Raw genomic sequence first — 11,266 nt, 5'->3', positions numbered from 1 at the left:
TTGCGCGTATAATTTTATTCTAAATCTTTAAATATAAAATTTTTTTTTTTATGTTAAATTTTTTAATTGTCGAAGAAAAGGTTGCTTTCGAATTAAATTTAAACGTAAATTTAATTAGAAATATTATATACATTTTTATTTTTAATAAATAAGTTTCCTAATTGGGTTTAAAAATTGAATAATCTTTATGAGATTTTTTTTAATTTTCTATCGCTAAATTTATTCAATATTGCTTTATCTCAATTCAACTTTGGAATTTTCGGTATTTTGAGTTCAATTTGAATTTACGTTCTTGATTCCTCTGTTACCTCTCGAAGCTGAAAGCGTAAAGAGCGACGCGAATTCAGCAGACGCAAGCCCTTTCAACTAGAAGCGCAAGGATTTTAGTCAGAGACAAAGCTCAAAAGCACTCTCGTGAACCTGACCACCACTTTCAATTCGGAAGCTGCTTTACGGTTTACCGCTCGCAGACCGTTTCCGTTTGTGAAAGAGAATAATACTGAAAATACCAGAGTCTCAAGTGTCTAAGCATATTGCCAGCGCACTATTTTGTGGTTAGACACGTAACAAAGGAACGATTGTAGTTTAATAGGCAAATATTCAAGAGTAAATATATAACGCGTAAAAAAAAAAGAAGATATAACGATCATTTTTTTTTCTCTTTTCTTTATTTTAAAAGCATCAAGTACTTCAACAATTTTAACGCGAAGCTACTTATTAATAATCACATAAAACTATAATTAATTGATAAATTAATTAAGTCTTTCCTCTGCTTTGTCATCGCCTCCCTCAATTGACGTTAAGTCCAGCACATCTCATGTTATTTTATTGCGGCAGCGCCGCGGTTCGATTAGAACGTCCATCGCGATATCGTTCTTTCCATCAGTGATTCACATCTCGCGGTAGAATTCGAACACAAAGTCGCGATACGGCTGGATCCCGAAGAGCCGGGCCCTAGGAGTGCATCTCGTACGCCGCGGCGTCGACAGCTCACTTCGTAGACGTGTTTTTCTGCATTCCGCCGATCGGCCTCCCCTGTAAACACTCAGGCTTAATCGCGCCGCGGAACAAGGCGGCTTCGGGCGACAGCGACGACGATGGCGCGGGTCAAGCGGACGCTGTTTTCGCGGATTCCATCATCGGGACACCGGGGGCATCGCGTCAGGAATTTCTGATCGGAGAGCGACGGTTTCCGTCTACGTTGCAACGAAACCGGTTTCCCTTTATGACGGGATATCGGATGGTCACTCTACGGACTCTCTCTCTTTCTCTCTTTCTCTTTTTCTTTTCCCCCTCCCCCCCCCTTTGGCTTGAAGCTCGTTTCTCCCACTGCCGTGTCGCTTTTTGAGCAAAACGCAACTGTGACGAGGGGGTGAGGAGTTTGAACATTTCGTTGGAACAGAAAACGATTTTTTTTTTTTTTCCTCTAATGTAATGCGTTTGTCTTTTAAGAGAATCGCGTTATCTTGTAAGAGTCGGAAGAGATGTAGACAATTAGTTGTGAAGGTTTATTGTAACAGTAAATGTAATGTTAAATATAAAAAATAATTATTTTCATGCAATTCTTGTATTAAAGAAAATATTGAAATGTGAGAAAAGAAACTGTTTGTCTTAGATTAAAAAAAGTTTTTTATTTTGTTCTTCGTGTCATACAGGATATGAAAAAATTTCTACAGAAAAAATTACCGTGTAGAAAGACGTATTTAAACTCGATATGTTATTTTGCTTCTAAAATGTACCTTGTACAGCTTCTCACGCGAATGTTCAAGAAACTTTCGCTATAATAACGTCAAAGCTTTATCTGGGAGGGAATTCTTAGGAGAACTTAATCGTAAATTTCACATTTTGCATTAGAGAAAAGGGTGTTTTATTTTTTTCTCTCTACTGTCAAGAGAGAAAAGATCTCGTGATATTTCAACACGCACAATTTGTGGTTACCCTGGAGGTTACGACAATGTGTAACGCAGCGGCGTCGACTTCCTTCTCCCTCAGATCTTTCTTCTGCCCTTCTCGAGCAAACCCGTTCACCAGGAATGAACGCTTTATCACAACGTATGACGCAAGAGAGGTGGGACTTACCTATCACGACAGCGAGTGGGGTTGCCTAGGCGTGACTTTGCGTATACCAAAACCCGCCCATTTTCGCGATGTTGCCGCTAATATTGGATTCGTCGCCAGGCGGCGCTGCCAAACACCCTGGACTGGACTCGGCCTTGCCGGTACCCTCACTCCGTATCGCGGCTCCGGCTCGTCGGAACCGTTCGGACCTTACCTTGGCGCAGCAGAGTCGTCTCACGTCTCGTGCGCATCGAGCTCCGTTCCGTCGCGTTTCTCCACGGAGCACATGGTCCCGGAAGATCACCCCAACCCTGGACGTTCCTGCGGGAGTAAAGGAACAGTTGCGAAACGGTTGACCCTTCGTCAGTGTGACCAGTGGGCAAATTGATTTAGTGCGAGTGCGCGAACGCTTAATTTCGTGTTGGTTTCCGTCTATTTTTTTTTTCTTTCCTTTTGATCATCGGCGTCGTAGTGTACACCGAGGCGACATGGAGTATGGACCGCGAGATAAAAATGCCGGATTGTCGATGACGGTAGCGAACCTCAGTGCTGATCTGTGAAGTGGCATGGGTGTTATTTGCGTATGATTATTCGCGGACTGTCGTCGGGTTCCCGTTGAAAAACCGCGAAATGCACACGTGAGGGCTCCTCCCTCGACTATTTTTGCAGGTGTCGCGGAGGGACTCCCACGTTAGTGCCATAATATTGGGAGTGCTACGGGGGTAGTAACGTAGGGGAAGCGAGGACGGGGGTGGAACGGTGGAGGTGGAAGGAAGAGAGGACTCGAGCCACAGCGGACGCCATCTCCGCGTTATCGGCAAGCGGACCCCTCGGGACTCCCCCCCGAGTAACATCGGCGTCGCGCACCCTCGGCGGGAACTACCCCGCGACAGCGGCCACCCTGATGGGAGTGTATGAGGAGCGCGCCCCTCCTACCACCGGCATGCACTGGGTGAGTGTCATCCCTGTGTCCGCGATGCCCATTGGCCGCTGCAAACCAGCTGGTACACCCCGCCGGGGCGGAAGCTCCTCGTTCAGATCGCGAATCTGCGATATGATCTTCGCGAACATTTCTCCCTGTCGAATCCAAGATGGTGAATTTAGGGCTGCTTTCTGTTTTTCTGTATTTTTTAAATTTTTTTAATTTTTTTTTTTTATCGAGGACAAATAAAGGAGCACGGTTCTTTAATTGATAATTTTAATCGGCGTCCGACTATCAGGATTTGATTTGTGCAACGTGACAAGGTCACTTCTGATAACGTGCATTGTGGGAATGCGAAATTAGACGACTTGTACTTTGCGACGGTCGGAAATTATAAAGAGAAAAAAAAATTAATTTATTAAATTACTCTGTAATTTTTTTAAGGCGAGAGAAGGGTAACGCGTACTAAATAGCCCAGTTATAAAATAGCGTGGCAGCTACGAGGTAGTCTAACTTAGATTATTCGGGTAATTTTCTGCGGCAATGTTACAGTCGAATTGTATGCGTAGACAAATTTACGCGTAGAACCTCGCCGTAATGTCAGCCGTGATCCGAATTATGTCATAAAACTGACAGATTTTCTCTAGTTTTATATTAATAGATCGCAGTTTCCTCTCTGCTGATTCTGTAATTTTCGCCGGCTATTTTCACAACATATTTTCTGCTCCATCGCAGTAGAATACGCGCGCGCGCGGAACTGACATAACTACACATTTGTATACTTGTTAAAAGCCTATATTTACGGGGACTGACACGTACCAAGAACTCTCCACGTAACTTTTACAGCTGCATTCAACATTTAAAATCTACATTAATGGAGAAATCACTAAAATGTGATACAAAGATGTAATTATATATTCGAAGAAGTTGATTTCGATTTATGCAACGAAACCAGTTTTACCTAATAACTTCGTCGAAAGACTGCAACTTTAGGTCCGTGTGAAAATATAGTTTCGCGCGAGCTCACTTTGATGACTATAAATTTCGGTGACAACATAAAATTTGTGCATACGTAATAGAAATAGTCTTCCTGCCGTCTTAAGCGTTAATAGTTAGTCATTAATTTTGCCGTGGCCTGATTCGAATCTTGGCTTTCGGTAGAAAAACTATTCCACGTAAACCGCGAATTTTTTTTCCGCTTGCTGTTGCAATTTTTAGAAGCAGTCGTCGCAAGGCAGTGGCTCGATTATTAATTTTTTTTAATTCAGTCATTTAATATCTTTAATTTTCAAAGGTCAAGTTTTATTTAATAATTTTTATACTATCGCAATTATCGTTTGAAGATTTCTTATTTTTTTTTATTTTTTTTTTTTTCAGCAGAAATATTAAAACAGCTTGTATATCTCGAGTTATCTCAAGTTTATATTTAGGGTGTTTTTTTAGTACCAAAGTTGTAATTTTAAATTATATATTTTTATGGCGTTTGCCAAATAGTTTGTTTACGATTTACCATAAACTTCATGCCGCTCGTCGTGACCATCGTCGCAGTGAATCAGCTTGATTTAAAACTACGGGTGAAGGCATTTAAGTAGAACTTAGTTCGCACAGGTGCGACTTCGAGACACGCGACGGGCACATACCAAAGCAGATCTGTCGAAACATTTTAAAACCTCATTATATAAAATGACAAATTTCGTGATACTATTCTAAACGATGTGTCACGAATATTAAGATATGATTCTATTAATAATAATGAATTACAATTAATAACGAATAAATTCATCAGGCCACTCTAAGAAATGCAGTGAATATGAAAATATTAATTTGACAAGCTTAAAATTTTCCTCGACTTTAGTCAGTATAATTTATTGAACCCCAAAAACAGATTTCTGCCCAGCGTATAAAATTATTGATGATTAATCGTTCATTGGCACGTATATCATTTACTTAAGAAGTAAAACTTAAAGATGTAATTATATCGCAGTTTCACGTTCGAAAAGATTATCCAAAGGTCATAGTGTGTTGTGCAAAATGACTGATCTCTACATAAATTTGATACGATTGCCCGGCAGATATCCGTTAATTCATATGTAAATCGAGTATTTTGAGATTAAAAAATAAATAAAATCACAAATCGGAATATTACGTATTACACTTTACGTAACTTTGTCCGAGAACTTCTGATAGCAAATTGATGAAATTGATAAGCGCGATAGTATTTTAAATGCGCGTTATTTATTATATAGAACGTATCTCATGTTAAATCATTTCGAGTGCAAGTATGGCTCGTGCGAATGCGAAAGCTCAATAGACGATCTGTTCGGAAGTTGAAACAGCGAGATTACGTGGTCAGGTGTGATAACATAGTTCACCTTCGGGTAACATTAATTTGCTCTTAATCAACCGGTCGAAGTCGTCGCGACCGGCGAGTACGGCTTGTAAACAAACGTAATTGATTGTCCCTTGTCGTCGATTAATTAAATTGACGCATTAATCACGCGTACGCCAAGCGTAAAGTAACATTGCTGAAGAAAATTAACGCGATGCTTTTTTGTTCAAATTTCATGTCGCTATCGATTAATATTTGACGAAAAAAAAAAAGTACACTCTACTCATTAGCTTTTTTTTCAATTTACGTATCGTTATCAACCAAACAAAAGTATAATTAAAAATATTACGGGATAAAATTTTTACCTGCGTACGTCGCATGTAAGTTCTCAACTTTTTAAAATTCTTTTCTCCATTCAAAAGAAAGTATAGTAATATAAATAAATTTAAATTCCATTATATGCTCGAGTACATTAATAAATGTATTTACGCTCATTAAATCCGCATAAATAAATTGAAATTAAATACAATCAATTTAGGTTCAAATGGAGTTGTGCATTTTCGTCAGTCGTTAATCGAGGCCGGACTGGTTCCGAGCCTACATGCATTTAAATAATTTTTGTTTGATACGTATATGTCGAATAATTAATACCACTTAAGTTAATACGATATCTTTTATATTTGACATTTGCGATTTACGACCACTTCGAGTCCGCGGTTAAACATCACGCGCCTCGGACAAATTGGACGGACGAGGGTTTCGCGAATGTATGCCGTTTCTTCGTTTGATGCTCCGCGGATGCTGCGTCGGTGGAGCTCGGAAAGTTTAGCTTCTTAACCGCAGTTTTCTTCGGGGAAAGCGCGGAATCCTTATCAGTAGTGTCGTTCGCGATCTGGCGTCGATTAGTCTCACACAGCGCGAAGTTTTCCAAGCCCGCAGCCGTGGGAGAGAAAGCGGGGGAGGGGGACGATCGATCCAGCTTCGACGAGATAAAAGGCCATCTTGCTGCGAACGTGTCTGGCTGAGATAACGCGCGCCGTTTGTGACGAGCGCAATTTATTATATGCCAAGATTATATCCGTCGCCCTGCCTTACCCCTTACCTCTTTCCTTGCCGGCCGAACGCTCGAACGTTTAACTTCGCACTCGGAGTGCCCAAACCTGGTCGGCTTCAATTGCCGCACTTGCCGTTGACGCCGAAGACGTTATCACTTACTTGAGAAAAGGACGTTACGGGGTTGTCGCGAAGAGGGACGGAATCAGAGGTTAAAATATCGTTCTCACGTTAAAATATCGACGCATCTCTCGCTTGACAAGTTCTTTTAATATTTTTTTTTTTTATTCCCGACGTTACATAAATCTGCGATGTTTTTCTAATTTAGAAAGAGATTATTCTTTAAGATAAGTCGCGTAATTTTTTTCGCGGCACTATAACGAGGGTTTAAGGTCGAAGTACTGTTGCTAAATGATTGACGCAATCGTCGGTTCGCGAAGTCAATTCGCGGCGATTTAAATCGTATGAAAAAATTCGCGAGCCGTTTTGAAATTTTGGGGACGCCCAGTCTCGACGCGAATTGAAGCAAAATTCGTGTTTTCGCTTATTTTAACTACGTCGGAGTACGAACGTTTTATGCGGTACTTGCGACATTTACTCAATTAAATATTTCGCCGGGAAGAAATCTCGATGGGGGCCAACTCCGATAATGCGAGAGGAGACCTAAAAGCGCCACGGAGCGAGCGCCGTGACGAAGAGAGCGTCTTACGTAAGTTTCTTATTATTGATTACAGATATCGGGGAGAATACGAACTGAAAAGAAATACTTCGTCTTAAGAGGTAGCTTAAAACGCGAAACGTTGACAACATTCAAGCCGCTCGGCATTAAAAAAAATCAATGGTGAATTAAATTTCGAGGAACACGCGACTTCCTTCTCTCCCACGTTCAACCTCGCGTAAAGATTTAGTTCAACACTCGCCGTGCGACGTCGGACTCGCTCCTCGAAAAACTTTGCGGCGGAACGGGAAGGGGTTAATGTGATTATCGCGCGACTCTTTCTCGTCGATCGTGTCGCGTCGTGTCGCGCGTCGCACTTAATTTACCTCGATCAGGGGAAGGAGGCCGGATTTTCGGGCCGCGACGCTCGCGTGTCGAAATCATTTAGCATGCGAGGCGCGCATTGAACGGCGCGCCCGATGAGCCGCACGCAAATCCGCGTCGGCATCGAAGAGACACCTAAACGCAACAGTTTATTAGATGCGCATCGAGATACGGCCGCGGAACGGTGAGAATAATTCCACGCGCGTGTTATTTCTTCCTAGCGTGGTCATCTTTCCAGCCAAAACTCTCCCGCACTTGTAGCGCGACGATTGAAACAATTATTTTTAATCCGTACCTATACTTAGGAAATTTATTTTACAGATAAATTTTTAGATATCGATAATATACTTTGCTCTCAACTGTCGTTTGGCTCTTGGCTCCGCCGAGTAGACTCGACGAGCCGGCGTTATTCAGCATAATAATTGAATTCATATAAGCGTCCCTGCTGCCGGGCGGAGATTCTCGCGGAATGCGAGAAGCAGGATGATGCCCAGCCGAAGGGGACCGCTAATCTCCCGGGGTCAGGTCGCGATTCTTGGCCTCCTCGGCATGCGACACCCGCCGCTCCTCCGGCGTGTTAACAGAACTCCGTTTATCAGGGCAATCGGAGGAAGGGGCGGGGCGAGGGGGAGGGGGTCGATACGGGGGTGGGCGAGAGGGCAGGCGGAGAGGAAGAGGAACGGGTTTAAACCTCGCGAAGAGACTGGTAACCGACTATTTTTCAGACGCCTCGTGTTTTGGCTGCGCCGCGAGCTTTGAAAATACAACCGTGATTTATGTATCCATCGCTTTCGCTCGTGATTTATGCAGTGCTTCGCGGCGATTTTTACGGACTGCAAATGAGGATGGGGCGCGAACAGCGACAGTTAAATGTAGAGTAAACAGACACGGTCGAATGCGCGTAAATTGCACATTTGCATATTCTTGCGGGAACGCATTTCGCTATTACGCGTGGAAGGCAACGTATAAAAAAAAAAGAAAAAAATTACCTTATGCGCATCAACCCTAATATACATGTATATATTTTTTCGTGAATTCTCAGCGACGGTGCTTCGATCGGCGCGTCGGCGTCTAGAAGGAAAACGAGCTCTCGGACGCGCGCGATAAGTTACTCGAACGCGAAGTGAATTTATGGTCCGTCTGATAAACGCGCGCTCTATTCGTAAGCCAGAGACGCTAATTGATTCTCGATTCGGGATATTTCGCCCGAGTGAAATTAGCGACGCCCGGAGCCGCGCTCGAAACCGCGACGCGCCGTCGATACCTCTCAGTCTAATAATAGGTGCAAAGTGGAGCGCGATGCGGCGCGAATCAACGATGCGGCTAATTTGTGACGTGCATACGTCACCGGTTCTCGAGAGACAGCGCTTCTTCTCGCGCCGGCTTTGGGAAATAATATCAAAGGGGCATCACCTGCCGAGGCGGCCGACAGCGTTCGGCGAAATTCACCGGGGAATAAATTGGACGGCGTTGAATCGTGTCGCGATTATTTCATCTAGCTGGCACGAACTTAGCGCGCTCATTGTTCGTCGCCGTCCGTAAATAAATTCGCGTCTATCGGGAGCCGCCATCGGTAAATTAGCGGGTAAACGATACGTAAGTTTCGAGCGGGGGAGAAACGAATCCAACGACGTTCGAGCGTCGAAGGCTGTATCGGACAAAATCTTCGCGCGTTATTCGGCACTCTGCGAGATTTTTTTTTTATCCGAACGCTGAGATCATCGGCAGGCCCTTTTTTCGTTTCTGGACCCATCGAGGATTCGGCGACGTCCCATATATGGAGCACGGTAGCGCGCACCGTTCAATATTTCTGCGTCTCCGCGATGTTTCGCTTCGGGGTCGATTGGTAGCTCGTAACGACGACGTGGAGAAGTGCAGATAGCCGCCAGTTTATCGGCTCCGTCGTAGTGTTAAGCGTCGCCCACGCGTTTCAAGAGAGGGAGAGGAGAGGAGAGAAAATCGCCGGTTGGCGCGATGGACGAAGCTGTTTATTGTTATCGCTATCGTCGGCCGGGCAAGGGAAGCTGATACGCGCGTCACCAGCACACGTGCCGCTTCGCGCATATATGAGCTACCGAGATCGGTCGAACCACTTCCAGTTTTAACACTTTCCTTGCGAATACCCACGGCTCTCTCGTCGAAGAGACCTTCGTCGAGGAACGGCACCGTTTTTTCCCGAAATTCCTCTCTTACAAACGTCGAAAGATATCCCCACCGGAAATGACAAGACGTATCAGAAACTATGACGCAAATACGAAAAAAAAAAAAAAAAAAAAAGAGAGAAATTGTCGTTCGCCGTTTAATATACATCTCGCAATCTATTTGCCGAATTATAAGTTTATTAAAGAACTGAGAATTTCCTGAACGAAATACTTTCCACCAGACTTGAAGAAAAACTATTAACGAAGTAACGCGTAGCGTGCTCTTGCTAAAAACTAATAGAGCGCCTCAGGAGTGTCTATTTTTTTAATATTTTTTTTTCCGTCGTTGATACGAAAAGTTACTCGCGATCTGGCATATATTATACGGCTCGAGGCACGAGAAGTCGAAAAACTCGGACGACGTCGGCGGCGTTGCTGCGCCATTGATATCGAGGACGAGCCATCCCGATAATTTTTTACCCGTCGCTGTCGTTGTCGATGCTGAAAGAAATTTCGCTGACTCAGCCGCGGCCGAAGCCGGGCTTCTTCTTCGGGCTTCAGCCGCGCTGAAAAAGAGAGCCGAGTTACAATTTACTAGCGATAACGCTATATCTCGGTAGGTCGTGACGTAAGGTTATCGTGCATGCTTTTCCGTGGTCGGGGCGCGCTCGCGTTTTCAAACAAATTGCCGTCCGCGACCGGCGCGACGGGACCATTTTTCAAGACCCTCGGTCATTAACGGCCATCCGGCCGCGTCGTCGGCCAGGTATCCCGGGAATCGTCGGATATTCCTTCGACTTAGTGACGATAGACTTCCACCAAAATTACGTAACTCGCCTTGGACGCGCACGCTTGAAATTCGAAGTGAAATCGAAAGATAAACGTCTAACCTTCGGTAAAAGTATAAAAATTATCTCGCATTTCCTTGCGGTTTTATTTCGCGTTCTCTTTTTTTTCTTTTTTTTTTTCCTTTGTGCATGACATTCTGTTTGAACGAAAGCCGCTTACGTGAAGAATGAGAATGTGACAGGGTCAACGATTTTTGAGAGGAATTAAATTGAATTATGTAAAAACACTTTCACGGTCAACTTCGCATTTAGAGTTACGGCGTTTCATTGTCATGAAGCGCCGAATGCCCGGAGTTAATTTTTGCTTTCTTGTTTCCACCACGGATCGCGATAAAACAGGTGCTTTCCCCCGTGTTCTTTCAATTATCGCGTCCACCGTCGTCGTAGAGTGACACTCGCGTTGGTCTCGCGAAGCAAGTACACACAAAAAAGAAAAAAAAAAAGAAATAAAGAAAAGAAAGGAAACAAAAAAAGATTCGCGTAGGTATGAAATATGGCTGAACACGGTTTCTGCCAGCAACCGAGCGACATTTCTGACAGCATTCTCGCAGTTGTGCACACGCGCGTTGTTTATTCCGCGGTTTCGCGAAAATGCGTGGAGAAAAAGGGAGGCGGATAAAGGAAAAGAAAAAAAAAAAAAAAAACCGGAGAAAGAGAAAAAGAGGGACGGCGGGCGCGCGTTCGCTCTTGTGCAAGCTTCGCCGCCGGGTGAAAGTCTGTTTGCAGTCTGCGAGAGCACGCTGCCGGACCGCTCTCGAGATGGATAAGGATCTTGAGGATCGATCGGCGCTCTCTCGTCGCTCTCGCGAGAAATTTATCGGCCGTCAAACCGCGCCGGTCTTTTTCCGTATTGTCTCGCGGCTCTCGGGCTCG

The 11,266-nt window shown here is 44.1% G+C and overlaps 1 protein-coding gene across 2 annotated transcripts in view; it reads left to right on the top strand.

The window, feature by feature from the left end:
• Nucleotides 1–1,892: 1,892 nt before the first annotated feature.
• LOC139111408 (protein apterous-like) overlaps nucleotides 1,893–11,266 on the top strand; it is a 31,323-nt gene continuing 21,949 nt past the window's right edge. For both annotated transcript variants that reach the window (XM_070671667.1, XM_070671665.1), the window contains exon 1: nucleotides 1,893–3,010. In XM_070671667.1, the coding sequence (XP_070527768.1) occupies nucleotides 2,963–3,010 (48 nt within the window). In that variant the 5' untranslated portion in view covers nucleotides 1,893–2,962. The remainder of the gene's footprint in view (nucleotides 3,011–11,266) is intronic.

Source organism: Cardiocondyla obscurior, linkage group LG24 (genome assembly GCF_019399895.1).
Source record: "Cardiocondyla obscurior isolate alpha-2009 linkage group LG24, Cobs3.1, whole genome shotgun sequence".
In the NCBI taxonomy this organism is placed as follows: domain Eukaryota; kingdom Metazoa; phylum Arthropoda; class Insecta; order Hymenoptera; family Formicidae; genus Cardiocondyla; species Cardiocondyla obscurior.
The sequence above is the reverse complement of the archived record's forward strand: the minus strand, read 5'-3'. Positions and strand labels throughout refer to the sequence as shown.